Source organism: Oncorhynchus mykiss, chromosome 2 (assembly GCF_057628025.1).
Source record: "Oncorhynchus mykiss isolate SJ-2025 chromosome 2, ASM5762802v1, whole genome shotgun sequence".
NCBI lineage: Eukaryota > Metazoa > Chordata > Actinopteri > Salmoniformes > Salmonidae > Oncorhynchus > Oncorhynchus mykiss.
In genome coordinates, this window is record NC_143023.1 from 53,435,624 (window position 1) to 53,462,211 (window position 26,588).

A 26,588-nucleotide genomic window follows, 5' to 3' on the forward strand; every position below is an offset into this window, starting at 1 on the left:
ATTTACCTCATTGAAAACCCCCAAAGTATGAAATGCTAATATACGTTGGCACTACAAGGTTTTTACTAGAAGAAGAAAATTGGTATTAGATGGCAATTTGGCAGGCTGAAAGTTTAGGGTGCAGACAAAACGTAAGTTAATTTCCTGCAATTCTACATATTGTCATCACTTATGCAGTGTTATGTTTCTTGATTGATTTTATGTTTGAGTCAATGGGGGCTCCATACCATGACATTTGTACTTTTATTCTCCCTTACACCTCTTTATTTTGGTGATTAGTTCTCAAAGATCTTATTTTAAAATATGTCCATTATCTTTTGTACATACTGATTTTAGTCATTTAATTTTACACAAACGTTACCATCCCAAATGTTTCTTTTAAGGAGTGGCGGCGATGATAAATCTAGGGGATAACGGCAATTGGTGTAACATTGAGGATCAAATCAGCTTCAGGCACACTAGGGTTGTTACATAAGTAGGCCTGTTCCTGAAAGTGTGAAGTCCAATTTATTGTACAAACTGTCAATGACCTTGCAATTCAAATTCATGAGTTATGATTTTTTGCTAAGCATTAGGAGAAACTTAGATTTGTATTTGACATTTTCCATCAAGTTAAAATAACTTGTGCAAATCTATTTACTTTATTTATCCAAAACACAGTTGTGATCTGAAATTGTTGCTAATTGAAACTCATTGAAGAAATCAGAACACCCTATCCAGTTAACATGGGTATACTTCACAACTGAGCATAGTGCCAAATATCACCACTCATATGTGGAAGGTATGAGCAGATGGGCAAATTCATAATGCGTGAATGCTTACAAACAAGGTTAATTTCATGAACTAAAATCAATGAAGTGCAACAGTTCAGTCTACAACTTACAGAAAAAGGAAATATTCAAAACACAACCTCCATGAAATGTATGTAGTACATTTAGAAACCATTAATCAAATTGCTAAATTTAATTTTGGCCAAGAAACACTTCATATAGCATTTTATTGTGGCATGTTTCAGGACAATGGACTCCTAAAATGGCTGCCTCGCCATGATCAAAAGTATGTGGACACCTGCTTGTTGAACATCTCATTTCAAAATCATGGACATTCATATGGAGTTTGTACCCCCCTTTCCGGCTGTAACGGCCTCCACTCTGGGAAGACTTTGCACTAGATGTTGGAACATTTCTGTGGGGATTCCACCAAACTTTACAGTTGCCACTATGCATTCGGGCAAGTAGTGTTTTCCTGGCATCCTCCAAACCCAGACTCATCCATCGGACTGCCAGATGGTGAAGCATTTCCACTGCTCCAGAGTCCAATGGCGGCAAGCTTTACATCGCTCCTGCTTGGCATTGCGCATGGTGATCTTAGTCTGGAGCTTCATGAAATGTTCTGTTCCTAGGCCGTCATTGAAAATAAGAATCTTAACTGACTTGCCTAGTTAAATAAAGGTAAAAAAAATAAAAATGGGCACCCGCACAGAAGCCTAAGTTATTTTGTTGCTTCCAGAGGCAGCATGGAACTTGATAGTGTGTTGCAGCCGAGGACAGATTATTTTTTACACGCTATGCACTTCAGCGGTCCCATTCTGTAAGCTTGTATGGCTTACCACTTTGCGGCTGAGCTGTTGTTGCTCCTAGATGTTTCCACCTCACACTCACAGCACTTACAGTTAAGCAGGGTAGACATTTAAGGGGGCATCTTATGACAGTACCACGTTGAAGGTCATTGAGCTCTTCAGGCAATTCTACTGCCAATGTTTGTCTATGGAGATTGCATGGCTGTGTGCTCAATTTGATACACCTGTCAGCAACTGGTATAGCTGAACTAGCCCAATCCACTAATTTGAAAGGGTGTCCACATACTTTTGTATATAGTGTACTATTCCCAACAGTCCACAAGCATTGAGGGCAGGAATAGGTCGTACTGTTTTTAAATTGAGATGTAAAATTACTGGTGCTTCCTCAACACCATGCCATAGTGTTTCCCAAGCCTACTTTGAATAACTTGCTTTACACAAATCATATTCAGAGAAAAAGGGTACTAGAGAGCAGTTCTGCTCTTATTCAACATAGCCCTGGTCCTTTCTCACCAAAGGAAGAGAACTTGTTTGTTGAATGTAATAACCTGCCCTGTTGACAGGCTTTCAGCAGGGTTGTCTACATTACCTTTGCCAGTGAAACGCAACCATTGGGTGAATACATGAACAATACAAAGCTGACAAACATGTACCATTTAAAGTTAACAAACACCATTTTTTAAGGGCAACAGAGGGTTTGTGAGAGTCCATTTTGAAAACCAGTTTAACCCAGTGTCAAATTTACCAAGCCTTATAATTGGTAAATTAAACGACTCTCCTTATTACACTTTAATTTGCTTACTCTGCTGCAACAACGCACACATTTTTCTCCATACCTCTAATTGACAAGTTCCAATATCTACAGTTGTATTCCCTGAAAACAAAACGGTATGAATCATAATTCCTCTGCCCAAACAGCATGATAAAATCCACCAACCTCACATTAAAACATAAAAAAGGCAACCGTTTTTTCAAAGGCAAACCGAATCGGCAATATGGGAGACCAGGTAGCCAGGTATGTTTTGTCTGTGTTTGACAGTGTCCCTGGCTACCTGGCCCAGTCTAGCCCGGGTCTGTCCCTGGTTGTCCCTCTGGTATTTACCAGTGTCTAGAGTTGACCAGCTCAGGCCGCAGGCTCAGTCTCTTGAGGGTCTCGTAGCCCACCACGATGACCACGGCCGTGGGGGTGGAGGAGATAATGCGGGCAGACAACCCTTTAGTCATCCCCCAGGGTCCTTCCTCTGCCAGCAGCTGCTTGAAGGTTGCAATGACCGATGACCTGCCCTCCACCTTAGGAGCCACAGTGAGAAAGGTTGATATCACTCAAAAAAAATACCTTTAGAGTTCATAGAGAAATAGATGGATCGAGGTAGAAAGACAAATGAGGAGTCCCTTTAGAGTCTTGACAAATGCCGACTCCGTTGTTTCTTGGTCAACATGGGAATTTTTCTGGCTATGTATTTAAGCTAGGCAAATCATTCTTATGAACGTTCAAATATCCCCTGAAAAATCCATGTGTGTAAAAGTTGGCCTGAAAACCCCTTGAACCTGCTTTGTAAAATATAGTGAATTAAACTCAAGTGCCTTGAACAGTATATACCCCTAAAATACAGTGCATTTGGAAAGTATTCACACCTCTGGACTTTTTCCACATTTTGTTACATTACAGCCTTATTGTAAAATGTATTACATTGTTTTTTTTATCAATCTACGCACAATACCCCATTATGACAAAGCAGAAACTGGCTTTCGGAAATGTTTGCAAATGTATTACAAATAAAAAACGTCACATTTACTTAAGTATTCAGACCATTTACTCAGTTGAAACACCTTTGGCAGTGATTACAGCCTCGAGTCTTCTTGGGTATGACGCTACAAGCTCGGCACATATTTTGGGAGTTTCTCCCATTCCTCTCTGCAGATCCTTTCAAGCTCTGTCAGGTTGGATGGGGAGCGTCACTGCACAGCTATTTTCAGGTCTCTCCAGAGATGTTCGATCAGGTTCAAGTCCGGGCCACTCAAGGACATACAGAGGCTTGTCCCGAAGCCACTCCTGCGTTGTCTTGGCTGTGTGCTTAGGGTCATTGTCCTGTTGGAAGGTGAACCTTCACCCCAGTCTGAGGTTCTGAGCGCTCTGGAGCAGGTTTTCATCAAGGATCTAGACAGGTGTGTGCCTTTCCAATCAATGCACCAATTTCAACTATCATAGAAAAGGGTCTGAATACTTAAGTAAATAAGGCATCTGTTTTTTATTTTTTATAAATGTGCCAAATAGTCTATAAACCTGTTTTCGCTTTGTCATTATGGGATATTGTGTAGTTTTTTATTTAATCCATTTTAGAATAAGGCTGTAAAGTGACAAAATGTGGAGAAAGGGTCTGAATACTTTCCAAATGCATTGTATATCCAAAACGAGGGTCTGGTATGGTAAACTTGAAATGGTTTGTAAACCATGTCACCAGTGATTACAAAAAGGATTAACTAAGACAATAACACTGAATATGAATGTGTCACTCTTCATTCAGTTAAACCATAACCAGGATTGTGTACAGACAAAGCAATATACTTGTGGTTTTACCTGCACTCTGGCCCGCACAACATCCATGGGATTGGTGATGGTGGAGGCTGTGGCTGCTGCCATTGGCCCAGCGATAGCCTGCAGAAGCAGGTGAGGACAATCACTGGGGGCTAGTTTGGAAAGGTTCTCTGTAAACATGAACATAGTGAAAATGTAAGGCGCAAAAACATATCAGATGCATTTCAAGCAGCTTTAGAATTGCCCATGTCATGTAGTATCATACAAAACCTAGCTAAAATCTAGTACTGCTTGCTTAGTATCTGCCTGCCGTGGCAGGTAGAGTCGCCTACCTGCATAAAAATGATAAAAAGGCCACCACACTGCGCTATTGGGGATGTAGGTGAGGAGGGATGCCACGTATCCCCGGTAAAATCCCCGGAAACCATCAGCGGCGCATATCTGCACCACAATGTCCCTGGTTTGTCCGAAAGTCACTTTGCTCTTGGATGTCGCCATCATTATTTTGGGTTTGACCTTGAAGCGGCTCAGGTGTCCCACCTGGCCTTGCATCATGAGCTGCTGAGAGACCATATCTATGGGCACAGTGATGGTCTGGGCCACCAGGGACGCCGCTCCCCCTGCCCACAGAGACTTCACTGTGTTATTGCTGGAATATTGGGACACGTACTTCCTTACCAGTTCATAGGTGGTGATGTAGGCCTGGCCTGAGATCAAGGTGAAGGTGTTAACCATAAAGCCTCGGTAGAGGCCTCGCGGGCCCTCCGCCTTCAGGATCTTGTAGAAGGCGTCAAAGGTGCCTGTGTAGAGGGACTTGCCCTTCTGCACCTGCAGCCGGGTGCGGATGAGGGTGAACGGGTAGACTGTGGCCCTGGTGGTCATGGTCATGAACACACCCAGGGAGTAGAACTTTTTCTTGTCCAGGTCCTCCCATTCAATGATCCGGATGTTGCGTTTCTTCTCCTCCATCCTGCCTGCTGGTGTCCACAGCTCCTTGTTGAATGGACCGCGCCCTCCACAACACCTGATGGACCAAGAGAAGGACATTGAGGCAGGTCTCAAAAAGCACAAAAATAAGATTTCATCACTCACCATCTCAGATTGTTTTTTTTAAACATTATTTAAAGACAATTTGAACTCTGAGAAATTAAGCTAATTGATTGCACCAAAATTGGCCATTTCAATTGATAGAATATTCAATAAATATAGTAACCAACATCTGATTTGAACCAGACCTCTTAACAGCAATTATTACGTGAGGAACCCAAATAAAGTGTCAAAAGCCAACCACTGACCCCAAACTAAACCAAGCCCACCCCAACGGCAAGTATACAGCATCAGTTCTCTGTCTGACGAGTACTATGACGCTGCGACTAGGAGTATTGTTTCTTTCTTCATACCCATGTAATGTATTCTCAGTGAACTTGGTGATGGCCATGTTCCCCCGTTCAGAGAAATGAGTCATTGAATTTTTTAAGTACCATCATACAACAGCATATTACCAGGTTCTGATCACAAGATGGTGCTAATGAATGTCCCCCACACCCTCAATGTTAATTTAAGACTGAACCTTCAAATGATGATTTAAGTTAGAACATACATCAAATAAAAAGCATATAAAACCAAAAAATTGCCTTGAGGACTACTCATTCCTCATTTCATTCTTTCTTTGCTCAGTGCATCTATTGCAGTGATGTCGCTACATCCAAATTGATATTGGCAACCAGTTGCAGTGGTTTGTTCCTTAACGGTGCAGATGTTCTGCACCAAAAACAAGCATATGTCCTCTCTGTTTGGCCAAGAAAATTGTCTCGCTGGATAACTTGGATGCATGAATTTCACATTTACGTCCATGTTTTCATCATCCACAAAATTGGCTATTCCAATTTTTATTTTTATATTTATCTGTTATTTTACCAGGTAAGTTGACTGAGAACACATTCTCATTTGCAGCAACGACCTGGGGAATAGTTACAGGGGAGAGGAGGGGGATGAATGAGCCAATTGTAAACTGGGGATTATTAGGTGACCGTGATGGTTTGAGGGCCAGATTAGGAATTTAGCCAGGACAGTGTCCCCAATTACTGCCCTGGGGCATTGGGATATTTTTTAGACCAGAGGAAAGAGTGCCTCCTACTGGCCCTCCAACACCACTTCCAGGAGCATCTGGTCTCCCATCCAAGGACTGACCAGGACCAACCCTGCTTAACTTCAGAAGCAAGCCAGCAGTGGTATGCAAGGTGGTATGCTGCTGGCAATCCAGTTATCATCATCATAGCAGCAACACTAGAATATCAGATACACGCATATTCACCCTTGTCTGCTCATCAATAGGTTTCCCATGGTCAAAGTCAAATTTCATAGCATTATCTGTGTATTTGAAAACTCTTTGTATCCACAAGGCTTTTGGAGAGTCGTACAAAGTGATGGAAGCTGTGGGTTTCTGGCAGAGTTCTTGAATTGTAGTTTGCTACTATAAGTACTGGATTGGAATTGCTGATGCTGTGGAGCAAGGTAATTTTCTTGGCCAAACAAGCACCATCTGCTCCATTAAAATGAGAATTTTACTATTCAGGACTCTAACCTGTATTTGTTCATGAAAATGGCATGTTATCCTGTTTGGGGTAGGGGGCAGCATTTTCACTTTTGGATAAATAGAGTGCCCAAACTGAACTGCCTCATACTCTGTCCCAGATCCTAATATATGCAGTATTGGATAGTATTGGATAGAAAACACTCTGAAGTTTCTAAAACTGTTTGAATCATGTCTGTGAGTATAACAGAACTTATTTGGCAGGCGAAACCCCGAGGACAAACCATTCAGATTAATTTTTTTGAAGTCACTGTCTTTTCAATATGTTTTCATGGGGAATCCAGAATTCTAATTGACTTTCCTGCAGTTCCTACCGCTTCCACTGGATGTCACCAGTTTATAGAAATTGTTGAGGTTTTTCCTTTGAGTAATGAAGAAGTACCTTAGCTCAGAACGAACATCACTTCATGTGTACATTTTGATAGAGGTGCAATGCTACGCTCTCATTGTTAACTGTTGTGCTATCATCAGATAATAGCATCTTATGCTTTCGCCGAAAAGCCTTTTTGAAATCTGACATGTTGGCTGGATTCACAACGAGTGTAGCTTTAATTTGCTATCTTGGGAAAGTGTAATTTAATGAAAGTTAGATTTTTATAGCAATGTATTTGAATTTGGCGCTCTGCATTTTCCCTGGCTATTGGCCATGTGGGACGCAAGCGTCCCACCTACCCCAGAGAGGTTAAAGAAGGTTCCAGACAGTTGTTGTTGCAATTTCACTTGTTTTTGATAAACTTACTCAAACTTCCTGAGCCTCATTCTGGAGTTCCAGGCCATCCAAAAAACATGAACAAAGGCGCCAACACCCAAATACGTCCTTTTACAAAAGGCAAAGCTCTCAGTATCGTGAAGCAGATCTTTAGATGTTGTACACATGAAATTGTGCCATACAAAACTTTATCCGCAACATTATAATCCATTTTGTTGAACACAAGCGATACTTTCTGAGAGAGATGGTATGCTACAAAGCTAGCTAGCTAATACAGTAGCATCACTGATGAAAGGGGGAACACTGTCTGTTGTTATTTTGCTTATGTTAGCTAAAAGTTTGCTTGGTACCTAGCCAGCTTCGCACGTGTGTGTTTTGGTATAGGGTTAACAACTAGCTACTTTCAGGTTGTTTTGAGCTTCGCTATTGTTATCATTCTGCAAAACATGTCGTTTGCCAACGTAAAATGGCTTAGAGCGCATTCACATATCTGATCCTGTATCTTATGTTTGGGTACCCTGATACGGTAGGTCTAGTTAGGTCTATAAAGCATGAGTGAAACACAATATTGTACCCAAGCGAGATGCGTTGAACTTTTTGTCCATTGTAGCCTACCTAGCTGGCTCACATCATGTAGAATGTGTGGCTCGCAAATCACATCGTGAAATGGAACAACTGCAACTCCGGAGTCTGTAGATATCACAGAACTGAGAATGCTGCTATCCAGTTAACAGCAGACTGGATAGCACCCTCACCCTCCAATCCAACAAGGGCTATCCAACAGACTGGGCTATCCAACAGACTGGATAGCCCTCACCCTCCGATCCAACAAGTCCCGGACGTGCTCAATGGGATTGAGATCCTGGCTCTTTGCTGGCCATGGCAGAACACTGACATTCCGGTCTTGCAGGAATCATGCACAGAACGAGCAGCATGGCTGGTGGCATTGTCATGCTGGAGGGTCATGTCAGGATGAGCCTACAGGAAGGGTACCACATGAGGGAGGAGGATGTCAAAATTACATCACTGCTGACTGTCTTTCAATATGCCCATTTACATGAATGAACCATTCGGGACAGGCACTACAAAGTCAGCCCAATTCCCTTAGCTCGGGTCCTTATCCAGCATACCCGGAAGCTAGAGATAGAGAGGAATAGAACAAACAAACAACGCGCTCTTCCACAACATATATAAGTATAATAAATATTGCTTATATTAAATATGAACACTGACAAGTGTGAAATGTATGTACTAAGACAGAAGTTAATTTGTGTGTCGACCCACATTGTTAACTTATCTTATAACGGAGCAGGGAGTGATGAATGTGTGCGTGTGTTAAAGTACCAAATCCTGCCCGCGGCCAGTGACGTCACATAGACCTTACAGTGAAATGCTTACTTACAAGCCATTAACCAACAGTGCAGTTAAGTAAAAAAGGTATTAGGTAAACAATAGATAAGTAAAGAAATACAAATAAAATAAAAACATTTTTAAAAATGGTGGCGGGACACAATGCATAGTCCGGGTATCCATTTGATTAGCTGTTCAGAAGTCTTATGGCTTAGAGGTATGTGCTGTTGAGAAGCCTTTTGGTCCTAGACTTGGCGCTCCGGTTCCGCTTGCCGTGCTGTAGCAGAGAGAACAGTCTATGACTGGGGTGGCTGGAGTCATTTCTTTGTGCCTTCCTCTGACACCGCCTGGTATAGAGGTTCTAGATGGCAGGCAGCTTAGCCCCAGTGATGTACTGGGCCGTACGCATGACCCTCTGTAGTGCCTTGCGGTCAGAGGCTGAGCAGTTGCCGTACCAGGCAGTGATATAACCTTTTGAGGATCTGAGGACCCATGCCAAATCATTTTAGTTTCCTGAGGGGGAATGGGCTTTGTCATGCCCCCTTCACGACTTGTGTGTTTGGACCATGTTAGTTTGTTGGTGATGTGGACACCAAGGAACGTAAAGCTCTCAACCTGCTCCACTACAGCCCTGTTGATGAGAATGGGGGCGTGCTCGGTCCTTTTCCTGTAGTCCACAATCATCTCCTTTTCCTTGATTACGTTGAAGGATAGGTTGTTATTCTGGCACCACCCGGCCAGGTCTCTGACCTCCCTGTAGGCTGTCTCGTCTGTCAGGCCTACCACTGTTGTGTCGTCTGCAAATGTAATGATAGTGTTGGAGTCGCGCCTGGCCATGCAGTCGTGGGTGAACAGGGAGTACAGGAGGGGACTGAGCACACACCCGAGGGACTCGTGTTGAGGATCAGCGTGGCAGATGTGTTGTTACCAACCCTTACCACCTGTGGGCGGCCCGTCAGGTAGTCTAGGATCCAGTTGTAGAGGGAGATGTTTAGTCCCAGGATCCTCAACTTAGTGATGAGCTTTGAGGGCACTATGGCGTTGAACGCTGAGCTGTGGTCAATGAGTAGCATTCTCACGTAGGAGTTCCTTTTGTCCATGTGGGAAAGGGCAGTGTGGACTGCAATAGAGATTGCATCACCTGTGGATCTGTTTGAGCAGTATGAAAATTGGAGTAGGTTTAGGGTTTCTGGGATTATGGTGTTAATGTGAGCCATGACTAGCCTTTCAAAGCACTTCATGGCTATGGACTTGAGTGCTACGAGTCTGTAGTCATTTAGGCAGGTTACCTTTGTGTTCTTGGGTACAGGGACTATGGTGGTCCGCTTGAAACATGTTGGTATAACAAACTCAATCAGGAACAATCAGACACCTGACTGATCACACAGTCGTCCAGAACAGCTAATGCTCTCATGCATGTGTCAGTGTTACTTGCCTTGAAGCGAGCATAGAAGCGATTTAGCTCGTCTGGTAGGCTCGTGTCACTGGGCAGCTCGCGGCTGTGCTTCCCTTTGTAGTGTGTAATAGTTTGCAGGCCCTGCCACATCGGAAGAGCGTCGAAGCCGGTGTAGTACAATTCAATCTTAGTCCTGTATTGGCGCTTTGCCTGTTTGATTGTTCGTCTGAAGGTGTAGCAGGATTTCTTATAAGCGCCCAGGTTAGAGTCCCGCTCCTTGAAGGTGGCAGCTCAAGCCTTTAGCTCAGTGCGGATGTTGCCTGTAATCCATGGTTTCTTATTGATGAAGCCAGTGACTGATGTGGTGTACTCCTCAATGGTAGAGGAATTGCGGAACATATTCCAGTCTATGCTAGCAAAACAGTCCTGTAGCTTAGCATCTGCAGGATCTGACCACTTTATTGACCTGGTGCGCCCCGCTTTAGTTTTTGCTTGCAAGCAGGAGGATGGAATTATGGTCAGACTTAACAAATGGGGGGCGAGGGAGAGCTTTGTATGTGTCTCTGTGTGTGGTGTAAAAGGTGGTCTAGAGTTTTTTTTTCCTCTGGTTGCACATTTAACATGCTAATAAAAATTAAGGAAGACGGATTTAAGTTTCCCTGCATTAAAGTCCCCGGCCATTAGGAGCGCTGCGTCAGGATGAGCATTTTCCTGTTTCCTTATGGCCGTATACAGCTCATTGAATGCGGTCTTAGTGCCAGCATCCGTCTGTGGTGGTAAATAAACAGCCACAAAAAAATATAGATAAACTCTCCTGGCAAATAGTGTGGTTTACAGCTTATCATTAGATACTCTACTTCAGGTGAGCAAAATCTAGAGACTTCCTTAGATTTCGTGCACCAGCTTTTGTTTACAAATATACATAGACCAACCCGTCTTACCGGAGTGTGCTGTTCTGTCTAGCTGATGCAGCGTATATCCCGCCAGCTGAATGTTATCAATGTCGTCATTCAGCCACGATATAGTAATATTACAGTTTATGTCCCGTTGGTAGGATATTTGTGATCATACCTTGACAACTTGTCAGACATAGAGAACTGATTATGTACACTGGCCGTTGGGGTGGGCTTGGTGTGGTGTCGGGGGTCAGTGGATGGCTTTCGACCATTTATTTGGATTCCTCATGTCATTGGTAGGATGATGTTTGGTCCAAATCGGATGTTAGCTACTATATTTATGGAATATTATGTGAATCCTAATTTTTAAAAAAGGGACAACTTGGGTGCAATCAATTAGCTTCAAATCTCAAATTATATTTCAACAACAATGTTGCAGGAATGCTTCTCTCATGTTTCTAACTTCAGAAATCATTTCAGAACAATCTGAGATGATGGGTGTCATGGCTTGCTGAAATGACAAAGAATCATAGTCTGTGACAAAAATGGTCTGTTGAACCTCACATTCAATTTTAGTACTATAACACAGTTGTACTTGAGGAATACCTATGCAAATCTAGCTTATAACATACTCAGGGTTCCTACACATAATTCAAGGACTTTCCAGTCCCAATTCCCTCAAATTCAAGGACCCAACATGGCATAGTTTGAGATGTGGATCAAGGTTAGTTACAACACTGATCATTTTTATAATGAGAACTAGCAGGCTTTATAGAAGCTCACAGACAACAATTAAAAAGAGAGGCTTGAATGTGTGAAAACTTCTCAATTGTGCTGCGTTACAGTGATGGCAGACTAAGTGGTCTCTTGCCTTCTCTAACAGCACAGCAAAACAATATATTGTGTAAGTTGAGCGATAAAGACTGACTTATTTACGAGTTGAAGAGCTAAGTAACTCCTCGTTTATTTCATTAGCACCAGCTTCACCACATAAAACATGTCGCAGAGCAAAAACAACCTTTTTTTCCATGACCATGACCAAATGAATAGATAAACAAAAACACATGACCATAAATAAAATATTTTGCAACAAAAGATTAGATATATTAATTGGATAAAAATAAATAAAACATTTGCCCAACCATTGTGTTCTGGGGTTGTTGGCCTTTTTGGTTCATTTGCTTTTTTATTTTATTTTTTAGCACTTGCTCATTGAGTATTTTCTCAAACTGTTAAACCAGTGCCCAACCCTTGCTTTTTGCTGCTATGCCCCTTCATTTGCTTTTCAGGTCATTCACTTTTTCGTTGAGTAGTGTTTCTATTTCAGCTATTTGTGCACTTATCTTTAACACCCTTTCTCAGGCTATTGGACTTGGCAATAAGAGTGAGGTTGCCTGTGCTCTCCGCTTTGAGTGCAAATTTGTCTGCTGGGGTCTTGGGAGCATTTATGCCATGTCAGTCTTCTTTTCTTCCCTTTTAAGTTCACCTATAAAGGTATTTTCTTTGTTTTTTTGCTCCTCCATTCTTCTCTGTCTCTGTTCTTCTTGATGTGTCACATACCTCTGCCTTGCAGATGCCACTGACATCTGCAGCGGTCTGTCAATGCACACATTTTTACATCGCTGTGCTACGTATGAATCTTCCTTCAAGTTCTACACTTCAATCTGCCAATTGCTGGAGAATCCACACTCTACTGAGGCTTGCCCGTGTGACAGTAAGAGGAGTTGGTGGCAAAATCTCCACAGATTTCTGAGCTCTTTGACATTACTCATGTAAAAATGTGTCCATGCTGTCTTGGACAGGATCAAAGTTTACAAACAGTGTTGGGCCTGGACAATGTCATCAATAAAACATGAGTATTGTCGAATGTCATCATCACAATCTCCTTCCTTCACCCAATGACTATTTACAAGGTAGATCAGGGCCTTCTTCAACTTTGCTGTACACAGCATTTTTCCATTTGTGCCCTGCCATTTCCCTTGGATCCAAGAAAGAAAGATGCGAGACCAGAGATCACTTCAATGGAGATTTCTCAAAGAGTTTGTTAACAGTTGTGAGCATACATTAGGGTGGCAGGGTAGCCTAGTGGTTAGAGCATTGGACTAGTAACCGAAAGGTTGCAAGTTCAAATCCCTGAGCTGACAAGGTACAAATGTCATTCTGCAGTTAACCCAGGCTGTCATTGAAAATAAGAATTTGTTCTTAACTGATTTGCCTAGTTAAATAAAGGTTAAAAAAAAAATAACTACACTTCTTGCAAGAGATTTTGAAGTCCAATATTTTCTTCCCTGCGGACAAGTCTCTCACAATTCTTCGAGTAACAAAGCCCAAGTCGACCTGTGAGGAGTCGATGTGATTGGATGACTGGGTCACCTCGACATCAAAAGGTTTTTGAGGGGTTTTCGCTTCTTTCATGAGGTCTGGCTTAATGAATCTGCTCATCAAGCTCTTAAGCAGGTTGATCAAGTCTGTAGAGAGAAATGGCACCATGGGCTTATCGGGCTGGTAGCATGTGAGGAATGGTGTCACTTCTTTGCTCACTGACAAGATGAAATTCAGTTTTGCTGTCATGAGAGGGTCCTTAAGCCTCCTCAATCACCTCAAAGGACTTTGTGCCTGGATTTGGACATCTCTTCTCTACATCCTTCACATATGTTGCCATATGGGCTAAATACTCTAAAGCGCTTTCAAGCACAGGCGCATTTTCAACCCACCGTATCATGCAAAACTTAAGTGGCATTTAGGGATCTAATGATCCAATGATGTTAAAGTAGTCCTCCCTACGGGCTGGAGTACCCTTCAAAAGGTGGTACATAGCATGCAGTACACTGTCGACTTTCCACTCCGTTTCTTCCACTCCCTTCTGAAATGCTCCATGTACAATATGGAGACCGCAACCATGTTTATAAGGTGTAGGACTATTTTATTCTCACGGGGCTTCTCAACCTTTGAGTAAAATGACCAATTTACATTTGGTTCATCCATGGAGATCTGAACCATGTTTTTCTTTGGTATATCTTCGGTGCTCTTCTCATAGACCGCTTTAAGGTCCAACGCAGTCGCATCTCCCATAAATTTAGAATCGTAAAACCTCGTCACAACTTTCCTCATCCCATAAACGGACGTGAAGGTCACACTGCTTTGACTGTTTTTTTCTGTTAAGGCTCTCATCAAAGTGAAGTACATAGTCCTCCTCCCCAGCAGACAGTTTTTTAGACAAGTGCTTGAAATGAGGAGCCAAGCCATGTGTGCACACATAGCTGGACTTTGTTGGCCCGCATGCGAAGGTCTTGGCTATTGCACAGTCTGGGAACGTCTCTGAGAACGGCACACCTAAGAGTAGAAACATAAATAAGTGTTTAAAATCAATATATTTTTTTAGCCTGTGTGTTAACGTGTGTGTGTCACAGAGAGAGAATATGAAATATGAAAACAAACATAACATTCTTAAAAATAAGTTCATGTTACAGGTGACAGTTTATACTTAGCTAACGTTTGCTTGCTAGCACTATATTGACAGGTGTGATTCTGTGAGAGAACTGACAGACATCTAGATAACGTTAGCTAACAACATAGCAAAAGTTAATTTTATCGAATAATTATGTAGCGTTAAAGTTTATATACCTAACCACAAAGAGACCGAATAATCTAGCTAACTAATTAACGTTAGTAACTAACTAAGTAAGTTGTTGTATTCCTTTCTACATGTTACCAGGGGTAGGACCTACCTGCTTTTAACTTGCAGAGTGCCGTCCTGTGTGATTCTCCAGCAGCATGGCTCATCACATCTGCGTCGCCCATGGCGTGAACTTTTATTGACTTGCTGCAGGCTCTGTATTGGGCCACATGGATGCCCCGCGGATCTTTAACAAGCCAGTCTTTGTAAATGTCTTTGGTGAGCCACGAGTCCTGGAATTTACATTTTCCAGGCATAGCTGAAGGTTCGCTTATCGTTAGCTTTCTCGCTTGCTTGCCACTGTTTAACCTGCACCATTCGACTTCAATCACTCATGCACGCACGTGACCGTCGCATTCTTGAGGCAGGTGGCGCGTGAAACAAGGATACACAGACAGCGGGAGACACACACGCAGACAGCAGAACGTAGCCTATCACTGACATAAAATGTTTAAAAATAAACTAAAAGAACTTCAATTTCTATTCTTGCACAAAATGTATAAATTCAAGCACTTTCAATGACCCATGTCTATTTTCAAAAACTTTTTCATTCACAAACTTTCAAGGACCCGTGGGAACCCTTCATACTGCATGAAGTGTGTCTAGATGAAACTTAGATTTTAGTTTAAGTTAATGTGTAGCAAACAGACTAGTGACTACTTATTAGGGCTGACCCCAATTAGTCGACTGGTAGATTGTTTGGTCGTTAGGCTGTTGGTCAACCAAGATTGTTTTAATTTGAGCAGCAACATATATATTGGCGCCCATCTCGGTGAACTAACCCATTGCGGACGCCTAGATTAAAAGGCAATTCATGCTTAATCCAAAAATGTGGTCAGAGGTTCCATATGGAGGGTGTGATGCAACTGCTAAGCCTCCAGAGGCATGCAGAGACCAAATCAAGCTCCATACCGCATCGCCTCCCAAATTTTGAAACAATGTGGAGGACTCTGTATAGCTCCGCATTGATATGATTGGTTGGCGGTAGAAAACACAAACCGACTGACTACCTTGACGACAGCTCTGTGCTGTTCCGCTAAGCGCAAGAAGCATGAAAGCCCTGACTTCTGCGGAGGTCGTATCATCGTAAATGCTGCATTGCCAATGCAGACGTCGGGTTGACCATGCGCCCAGATGAACTTCTCTCTCCAGAATGTGCTCTACCACGCCCTGTTATTTTTATCCCCGGATTCCTACCGCAAACTGAACATTTTCATCTGGATCTTCACAACTAGCTAACCGCAATCCCGGATGACTACTCCTGGCTAGCGTTTCCATCCCAGAGCAAGCACCAATTAGCTTGAAGCTAGCCCGGCCAGGGCTCCTGTGCTACCACCGAAGTATACTCCTGAGCTACAATATCCGGACCCCTTCTACAGCCGGTATGGGGCATGGAACCCCGCAGATCCCCTAAGGACTGGAATACCGACATAATCTGCCCGAGGACTCCCAACAGGCCCTTCAGGCGCGACGCCGCTGAAGGCCCATTATGCTAACCAGCTAGGCCTGCTAGCTACCTAGAGCTACTTGGAACCCTACTAATTCCACGACTGGTCTATCGACGTCACCGCACGAAGAGGCAAAAACAGACTTACCCCCATCGTGACGTCCCCCAAAGGCAAACTTTCTAGCCCCTGCTATCTGCTTGCTTGCTAACCCAGTCAGCTAACTGCTAGCTTGCCTGCCCGGTCTGCTAACTGCTAGCCCTTGCTAACTGCTTGCTTGCTAACCCGGTCTGCTAACTGCTAGCCCCTGCTAACTGCTTGCTAACCCGGTCTGCTAACTGCTAGCTTGCCCCGGTCTACTAGCGGCTAGCTTGTTTAGCCCCGGCCTACTAACTGTTAGCATCGGCCTGCTAACTGTCTGAATCGCTGTGTCCACAGCCAGCCCAACCACTCACTGGACCCATATGTTCACTTGGCTACGCATGCCTCTCTCTAATATCAATATGCCTTGTCCATTACTGTCCTGGTTAGTGATTACTGTCTTATTTCACTGTAGAGCCTCTAGCCCTGCTCAATATGCCTTAACCAACCATGTTGTTCCACCTCCTACATATGCGATGACATGACCTGGTTTAAACATCTCTAGAGACTATATCTCTCTCTCTTCATTACTCAATGCCTAGGTTTACCTCCAATGTACTCACATCCTACCTTACCTTTGTCTGTACACTATGCCTTGAATCTATGCTATCGTGCCCAGAAACCTGCTCCTTTTACTCTCTGTTCTGAACGTGCTAGACGGACAGTTTGTATAGTCTTTAGCCGTACCCATATCCTACTTCTCCTCTGTTCCTCTGGTGATGTGGAGGTTAATCCAGGTCCTGCAGTGCCTAGCACCACTCCCACCCCACAGGTGCTCTCATTTGTTGACTTCTGTAAACGTAAAAGCCTTGGTTTCATGCATGTTAACATTAGAAGCCTACTCCCTAAGTTTCTTTTACTCACTGCTTTAGCACACTCTGCCAACCCAGATGTCTTAGCCGTGTCTGAATCCTGGCTTAGGAAAACCACCAAAAACCCTGAATTATCCATTGCTAACTATAACGTTTTCTGCCAAGATAGAACTGCCAAAGGGGGCGGTGTTGCAATCTACTGCAAAGATAGATAGTAATACAGAACTCTGCAGGCTAAGTCTGTACCCAAACAATTTGAGCTTCTACTTCTAAAAATTCACCTTTCCAGAAACAAGTCTCTCACTGTTGCCGCTTGCTATAGGACCTCCCTCTGCCCCCAGCTGTGCCCTCGATACCATATGTGAATTGATTGCCCCCCCCATCTATCTTCTGAGCTCGTGCTACTAGGTGACCTAAACTGGAACATGCTTAACACCCCGGCCACCCTACAAACTAAGCTTGATGCCCTCAATCTCACACAAATTATCAATGAACCTACCAGGTACAACCCCAAATCAGTAAACACGGGCACCCTCATAGATGTCATCCTAACTAACTCGCCCTCCAAATACACCTCTGCTGTTTTCAATCAAGATCTCAGCTATCACTGCCTCATTGCCTGCATCCGTAATGGGTCTGCGACCAAACGACCACCCCTCATCACTGTCAAACGCTCCCTGAAACATTTCTGCGAGCAGGCCTTTCTAATCGACCTGGCCAGGGTAGCCTGGAATGACATTGACCTCATCCTGTCAGTAGATGATGCTAATCTTTAAAAGTGCCTTCCTCACCATCTTAAATAAGCATGCCCCTCTCAAAAACTGTAGAACTAGGAGTAGATATAGTCCTTGGTTCCCTCCAGACCTGTCTACCATTGACCAGCACAAAAACATCCTGTAGCGTTCTGCATTAGCATCGAATAGCCCCCGTGATATGCAACTTTTCAGGGAAGTTAGGAACAAATATACACAGGCAGTTAGAAAAGCTAAGGCAAGCTTTTTCAAACAGAAATGTGCATCCTGTAGTACTAACTCAAAAAAGTTCTGGGACACTGTAAAGTCCATGGAGAACAAGAGCACCTCCTCCTAGCAGCCCACTGCTCTGAAGCGAGCTGTCACCACCGATAAATCCACTATAATTGAGAATTTCAATAAGCATTTCTCTACGGCTGGCCATGCTTTCCACTTGGCTACCCCTACCCCGGTCAACTGCCCGGCACCCTCCACAGCAACCCGCCAAAGCCCCACCATTTCTCCTTTACCCAAATCCAGATAGCTGATGTTCTGAAAGAGCTGCAAAATCTGGATCCCTACAAATCAGCCGGGCTAGACAATCTGGACCCCCTCTAAAATTATCTGCTGAAATTGTTGCAACCCCTATTACTAGCCTGTTCAACCTCTTTCGTATCGTCTGAGATTCCCAAAGATTGGAAAGCTGCCGCGGTCATCCCCCTCTTCAAAGGGGGTGACACTCTAGACCCGAACTGCTACAGACCTATATATATCCTACCCTGTCTTTCTAAGGTCTTCGAAAGTTAAACAGATTACTGACCATTTCGAAACCCACCATACCTTCTCCGCTATGCAATCTGGTTTCAGAGCTGGTCATGGGTGCACCTCAGCCATGCTCAAGGTTCTAAACGACATCATAACCGCCATCGATAAGAGACATTACTGTGCAGCCGTATTCATCGACCTGGCCAAGGCTTTCGACTCTGTCAATCACAACATTCTTATTGGCAGACTCGACACCCTTGGTTTCTCAAATGATTGCCTCGCCTGGTTTACCAACTACTTCTCTGATCGATTTGACACACTGAACTCTGGGGGACTGTTGTCCGGAACTCTGACAGTCTCTATGGGTGTGCCAAAGGGTTCAATTCTCGGGCCGACTCTCTTTTCTGTATACATCAATGTTGCTCTTGCTGCTGGTGATTCTCTGATCCACCTCTATGCAGACTACACCATTCTGTATACTTCTGGCCCCTCCTTGGACACTGTGTTAACCAACCTCCAGCTGAGCTTCAATGCCATACAACTCTCCTTCCGTGGCCTCCAACTGCTCTTAAACGTTAAGTAAAACTAAATGCATGCTATTCAATCGATCACTGCCCGCACCTGCTCGCCCGTCCAGCATCACTACTCTGGACAGCTCTGACTTAGAACACGTGGACAACTACAAATACCTGGGTGTCTGGTTAGACTGTAAACTCTCCTTCCAGACTCACATTAAATATCTCCAATCCAAAATTAAAATTAGAATCGGCTTCCTTTATCGCAACAAAGCATCCTTCACCCTTGCTGCCAAACACACCCTCGTAAAACTGACCATCCTCCCGATCCTCAACTTCGGTGATGTCATCTATAAAATAGCCTCCAACACTCTACTCAACAAACTGGATGTAGTCTATCACAGTGCCATCCGTTTTGTCACCAAAGCCCCATACACTACCCACCATTGCGACCTGTACGCTCTCGTTGGTTGGCCCTCGCTTCATACTCGTCGCCAAATCCACTGGCTACAGGTTAAGTCTCTGCTAGGTAAAGCCCCACCTTATCTCAGCTCACTGGTTACCATAAAAGCACCCTCTCGTAGCACGCGCTCTAGCAGGTATATCTCACTGGTCACCCCAAAGCCAATTCCTCCTTCGGTCATCTTTCCTTCCAGTTCTCTGCTGCCCATGACTGGAACGAATTGCAAAAATCTCTGAAGCTGGAGACTCACATCTCCCTCACTAGCTTTAAGCACCAGCTGTCAGAGCAGCTTACAGATCATTGCACCTGTACATAGCTCATCTATCTACCTACCTCATCCCCATACTGGTATTTATTTATTTATTTAGCTCCTTTGCACCCCATTATCTCTACCTGCACATTCATCTTCTGCCGATCTACCATTCCAGTGTTTAATTGCTATATTATAATTACTTCGCCACCATGGCCTATTTATTTCCTTAACTTACCTCATTTGCACTCACTGTATATAGACTTTTTGTTTTCTTTTGTTCTACTGTATTATTGACTGTGTTTGGTTTATTCCATGTGTAACTCTGTTGTTGTATGTGTCGATTTGCTACACTTTATCTTGGCCAGGTCGCAGTTGCAAATGAGAACTAGCCTACCTGGTTAAATAAAGGTGAAAACATTTTTTTTTATAAAACAAATTGTGCACGTTTATTGTGTCATAACTTCATTGTGTGAATGGTTTGCGATTGAATAGAACACATAAAAATAAACACAAAATGAGTAATGATAACTTGGCTATATACACGGAGTACCATAACCGAGTCGATGTAATTGAGGTAGATCTGCAGCAGCCGTGCGGTAGCATGGAGAACAGTCCGACTTGGGAGGCTAGAGGCTGACAATTTTTAGGGACTTCCTCTGACACCGGTTGGCATAGAAATCCTGGGTGATGACAGGGATCTCGGCCCTAGTGATTAGAGGTCGACCGATTAATTAGGGCCGATTTCAAGTTTTCATAACAATCGTTAATTGGTATTTTTTATATATATATTATTTTACACCTTTATTAAACTAGGCAAGTCCGTTAAGTACACATTCTTATTTTCAATGACGGCCTAGGAACGGTGAGTTAACTGCCTTGTTCAGGGGCAGAACGACAGATTTTTACCTTGTCAGCTCAGGCATTAGTTTTTGCAACATTCCGGTCACTAGTCCAACGCTCTAAAGACCTGCCTTACATTGCACTCCTGCGTGGCAGACTGACTACCTGTTACGCGAGGGCAGCAAGAAGCCAAGCTAAGTTGCTAGCTAACATTAAACTTATCTTAACATAATCACTAGTTAACTACACATGGTTGATGATATTACTAGTTTATCTAGCGTGTCCTGTGTTGCATATAATCGATGTGGTGCCTGTTAGTTTCTCATTGAATCACAGCCTACTTGATGATTTAACAAGCGCATATTCAAAAAAGCACTGTCGTTGCACCGATGTACCTAACCATAAACATCAATGCCTTTCTTTAAAATCAATACACAAGTATATATATTTAAACCTGCATACTTAGTTAATATTGCCTGCTAACATGAATTTCTTATAACTATGGAAATTGTGTCATTTCTCTTGCGTTCCGTGCAAGCAGTATATGCAGCAGTTTGGGCCGCATGGCTCATTGCAAACTGTGTGAAGTCCATTTATTCCTAACAAAGGCCGTAGATAATTTGCCAGAATTGTACATAATTATGACATAACATTGAAGGTTGTACAATGTAACAGCAATATTTAGACTTAGGGATGCCATCCGTTAGATAAATCATTTCACTGAAAGCATAAACGTTTTGTTTTCGAAATTAAAGTTTCCCGGATTCTACCATTTTAATGACCAAAGGCTCGTATTTCTGTGTGTTATTATGTTATAATTAAGTCTATGATTTGATAGAGCAGTCTGACTGAGCGATGGTAGACACCAGCAGGCTCATAAGCATTCATTCAAACAGCACTTTAGTGCGTTTTGCCAGCAGCTCTTCACTGTGCTTCAAGCATTGAGCTGGTTTTGACTTCAAGCTTATCAACTCCTGAGATTAGACTGGTGTAACCGATGTGAAATGGCTAGCTAGTTAGCGGGGTGCAGGCTAATAGCATTTTAAACATCACTCGCTCTGAGAATTGGAGTAGTTATTCCCCTTGCTCTGCATGGCCCTCGCTGCTTCGAGAGTGGCTGTTGTCGATGTGTTCCCGATTCGAGCCCAGGCAGGGCAAGGGACGGAAGCTATACTGTTACACTGGCAATACTAAAGTGCCTATAAGAACATCCAATAGTCAAAGGTATATGAAATACAAATCGTATAGAGAGAAATAGTCCTATAATTCCTATAATAACTACAACCTAAAATGTTTTACCTGGGAATATTGAAGACTCGTGTTAAAAGGAACCACCAGATTTCATATGTTCTCATGTTCTGAGCAGGGAACTTAAACGTTAGCTTTCTTACATGGCACATATTGCACTTTTACTTTCTTCTCCAACACTTTGTTTTTGTATTATTTAAACCAAATTGAACATGTTTCATTATTTATTTGAGGCTAAATTGATTTTATTGATGTATTATATTAAGTTAAAATAAGTGTTCATTCAGTATTGTTGTAAAAAAAAATTGGCTGATTAATCAGTATGGGCTTTTTTTGGTCCTCCAATAATCGGTATCGGTGTTGAAAAATCATAATCAGTCGACCTCTACTAGTGATGTACTGGGCAGTACGCACTACCCTCTATAGCGCCATTGGTGGTTGATGACAAGCAGTTGCCATACCAAGTGGTTTAAGTGCAGCTTTAGAATTCTGAGGATCTGAGGGCCTATGACAAATCTTTTCAGCCTCCTTGAGGAGGAAGTGGCATTGCCGTGCACTCGTCATAACTGTGTTGGTGTGTGTGGACCATGATAGATCCTTAGGGATGTGGACACAGAGGAATTTCAAGCTCTCAACCTGCTCCACTACAGCCCTGTTGATGTGGATGGGGTGAGCTCGGCCCTCCGTTTCCTGTAGTCCACGATCAGCTCCTTGCTGATGTTGAGGGAGAGGCTGTTGTTCTGGCAACACACCACCAGGTCTCTGACCTCCTCCCTATTGGCTATCTCATCAATGTTGGTGATCATGCCTACCAGTCGTGTCGTTGGTAAACATTGTATTGGAGTTGTGCGCGGCAACACAGTCATGGGTGAAGAGGGAGTACAGGATTCGACGAAGCATGCACCCCTGTGGGGCTCCTGTGTTGAAAATCAGCTTGGCCGATGGGTTGTTGCCTACCCTCACCACCTGGGGGTGAACCGTCAGGAAGGCCAAGATGCAGAGGGAGGTGTCCGTCCCAGGGTCCTTAGCTTAGCGGGCACTATGGTGTTGAAGGCTGAGCTGTAGTCAATGAACAGCATTATCACATGGGTGTTTCTCTTGTCCAGGTGGGAAAGGGCATTGTGAAGTGCAATATAGATTGTGTTATCTGTGGATCTGTTGGGGCGGTATGTGAATTGTGGGCCCAGGGTGTCTGGGATGATGGTGTTGATGTTAGCCATGACAAGCCTTTCAAAGCATTTCATGGCTACAGATGTGAGTACCACGGTGCAATAGTCATATAGGCAGGTTACCTTGGCCTTCTTGGGCACAGGGACTATGGTGGTCTGCTTGAAACATGTAGGCATTTCAGACTGGTTCAGGGAGACGTTGAAAATGTCAGTGAAGATACTTGCTAGCTGGTCAGCGCATGCCCTGCGGCCTTGTGAATGTTAACCTGTTTAAAGGTCTTACAACGGCTACGGAGAGCATGATCAAAGTCGTCCAGAACAGCTGGTGCTCTCATGCATTGTTCAGTGTTGCTTGCCTCGAAGCACGCATTCAGAAGGCTTTTAGCTAGTCTGGTAGGCCTGCGTCAATGGGCAGCTCGCAGCTGGATTTCCCTTTGCAATCCGTGATGATACGCTTACACACACACACACAGGTGTTCGGAGCACACTAGATAGCTAATTAGTACATGCGGCCACGTAGGTCTTCTGTAAACATGCAATGTTACAAGGAGATATGGCTGTGTGGGAACACTAACCCTATAAAGGTGGTAGTAATTTAACTTTTTTTTTTACCTCCTCGCTGATATGAAAGATATGTTACTTATATTTCCAAAACCGTACCACATGCGATGCATTTTAACGTTCAGAACGAGTGTCAAAACCTTAACAAAACTCCCTCGACCATAAGATACTATCGTCAATAGGCACATAAGCAGTTAGCGTCTAGGAATGGGTTAGTTTTAGATAACAAATAATGGCTACAATAACCATGTTTCCATCCAGTTTTTAATGCGAGTAAATGTCATACCGTATTTTTTCAGTGTAATTTTATAAATGCAGACAGAATGTTAATTCGGCATTGTGGGAATTTGTCGTAAAATGCATTATTTGGTAGAGTTGAAAATGCGATGGAAACATTTTAATTTCAATTTTTTTCCGGCACATTAAAACTTGAGCGAAAAAGTAAATGTGCGCACTACGTCATCACGCACTGATATATATCTGCAACAAGTCCGTTTGGTGGAATCACCACTGGTGGGAACATTCGCATATTTTCTTTTGCGGATGTATTACTTTCGCATGAAAATCGATCCCCAATTGTATGGAAACCTAGCTATTTTCTGCAGACAGCGCACACGCAATTGAAGAATACAATTTAACATGAGCGCTCTGGTTAAACCTATCGCATGAACTGTTGATAAAAAGCGTAGCTATGTGTCATCGTAGGAATAAACATGGTGAAACGACCTTACAAAACAAGGAAACGTGACTTACCGTGTTATAGAGCCATTTTCACATAGCTCAAGACGGCATGTCTATGCTACACACGGCTAAACTGAACTATATGTATAGCGTTCTAACAGCCTTGTAAAAATAAGCATTCGTTGAAAGGATTCGGACTAGTTAGAATATGGTTTGATGTCAAATTCATGCCGTCCATTCGTAAATGTACGGTCACCGATGCTTGAGCGAGCGTCTCGTCAGCAACATTAAAAAAGTACTTCCGGGTCACGACATTTTTTTCAAAATAAAAGTCCCCTCCCCCGCTTATGAAAAAAAAGTACTGCATTACAGTGTAATTGGAGTGCAGTACAACTGCAGTATGCTGCAAATACTGCGTCCAAAATAACATTTTTACTCTAGTAATTTTGCAGTACAACTGCAGTTACAGTGCCATATAACTGCAGTTTTTCTGCAATTACTGCATCCAACATACCACAGTCGCCTGCAGTTACTGCATTTTTTCAGAACTGAAATCTTTTTTTGCAAGGGACGTAACAGCAGAAGTGTCATTAACCTGTAAAATATTAACAGTGATTCATATTTGAGTGACATTTGCATTAAATGTGAGTTTTAAAACATGTTTCAAGGTCAAATAAATGCCACAAATACAGTACACTGTATATGAAATACATATTTTTCTAGGTGCCGAAGTAAAAGTGGGGTTGGGATTATTCACTTGGGTTTTTAGAATCTAAATGTGGTGTTATTTCATGGGGGGCAGAGGTCTAAATGCCGAGCAACACTTTGTACTCCATTCACTGCACTGTTGGCCTACAGGTGATCAATTACTGAACAAGCAAAACGATTGAGAGTGTGTCCATAGAATACAAAACAGCCAATCGCCTCTTTAAGCCTCTTCCGTAAAGTAAACGGATGAGGTACAACAAGTCCAGAACAGCAAGGCTTGGTAACAGCACCTACTCTGAGGCTGTGAGATCGGTGAACTCAAGTTGAGTCTAAATCGTACCACTTAAATTTTGTACTGTCACTAACTCTCTGCTGAATGACTAATTCAGGACACTATCTAATCAATAGATACAGTTGCAGTAGGAAGTTTACATACACTTACGATGAAGTCATTAGAACTTATTTTTCAACCACTCTACAAATGTCTTGTTCATAACAAACTATAGTTTTGGCAAGTCGGTTTGGACATCTACTTTGTGCATGACAACAATTGTTTCCAGAAAGATTATTTCACTTATAATTCACTGTATCACAATTCCAATGGGTCAGAAGATTACATACACTAACTTGACTGTGCCTTTAAACAGCTTGGAAAATGTGAAAATTATGTAATGGTTTTAGAAGCATCTGATAGGCTAATTGACATAAATTGATTCAATTGGAGGTATACCTGTGAATGTATTTCAAGGCCAAATTCAGTGCCTCTTTGCATGATTTTCATGGGAAAATCAAAAGAAAAAAATTGTACACCTCCACAAGTCTGGTTCATCCTTGGGAGCAATTTCCAAATGCCTGAAGGTACCACGTTCATCTGTACAAACAATAGTACGCAAGTATAAACACCATGGGACCACGCAGCCGTCATACCGCTCAGGAAGGAGACGCATTCTGTCTCCTAGAGATGAACGCACTTTGGTGTGAAAAGTGCATATCAATCACAGAACAGCAAAAGCCCTTGTGAAGATGCTGGAGGAAACCGGTAGAAAAGTATCTATATCCACAGTAAAATGAGTTCTATATCGACATAACCTGAAAGGCCGCTCAACAAGAAACCACTACTCCAGAAGCACCATAAAAAGCCAGACTACGGTTTGCAACTGCACATGGGGACAAAGATCGTACTTTTTGGAGAAATGTCCTCTGGTCTGATGAAACAAAATAGAACTGTTTGGCCATAATGACCATCGGTATGTTTTGAGGAAAAAGGGGGAGGCTTGCAAGCCAAAGAACACCATCTGAACCGTGAAGCACAGGGGTGGCAGCATCATGTTGTTGGGTGCTTTGCTGCAGGAGGGACTGGTGCACTTCACAAAATAGATGGCATCATGAGGCAGGACAATTATGTGGTTATATGGAAGCAACATCTCAAACATTAGTCAGGAAGTTAAAGCTTAGTCACAAATGGGGGGTACTTGGGGTCACCCCAGGCCAAAATTCACCCAACTTATTGTGGGAAGGTGG

The 26,588-nt window shown here is 43.0% G+C and overlaps 1 protein-coding gene and 1 pseudogene across 2 annotated transcripts; both read right to left on the reverse strand.

Annotated features, from left to right (window-relative positions):
- Positions 1 to 484: 484 nt before the first annotated feature.
- On the reverse strand, positions 485 to 24,720 carry slc25a44a (solute carrier family 25 member 44a). 2 transcript variants are annotated; one of them, XR_016487122.1, is made up of 5 exons: positions 24,432 to 24,720; positions 4,448 to 5,139; positions 4,158 to 4,285; positions 1,610 to 2,869; positions 485 to 1,040 (listed from the first exon to the last, which is right to left on the reverse strand). XR_016487122.1 is itself a non-coding variant. In XM_021564848.3 (4 exons), exons 2-4 carry the CDS (start codon positions 5,082 to 5,084, stop codon positions 2,678 to 2,680), a joined length of 957 nt encoding a protein of 318 aa, XP_021420523.1. In that variant the 5' UTR covers positions 5,085 to 5,139; positions 24,432 to 24,696; the 3' UTR covers positions 485 to 2,677. The 2 variants fall into 2 exon arrangements, 1 of the variants encoding a protein (XP_021420523.1); XM_021564848.3 differs by having other exon boundaries at positions 485 to 2,869; positions 24,432 to 24,696.
- Positions 12,366 to 13,899, reverse strand: LOC149985148 (uncharacterized; annotated as a pseudogene).
- Positions 24,721 to 26,588: the final 1,868 nt, after the last annotated feature.

Coding starts and splice junctions, on each gene's coding strand:
- slc25a44a (XM_021564848.3), bottom strand. CDS start 5,084: ATGGAGGAGAAGAAACGCAACATCCGGATCATTGAATGGGAGGACCTG. Junction 4,286..4,447: donor TTTTTATCATTTTTATGCAG/GTAGGCGACTCT, acceptor TCATGTTTACAG/AGAACCTTTCCAAACTAGCC. Junction 2,870..4,157: donor TTGTGCGGGCCAGAGTGCAG/GTAAAACCACAA, acceptor GTGGCTCCTAAG/GTGGAGGGCAGGTCATCGGT.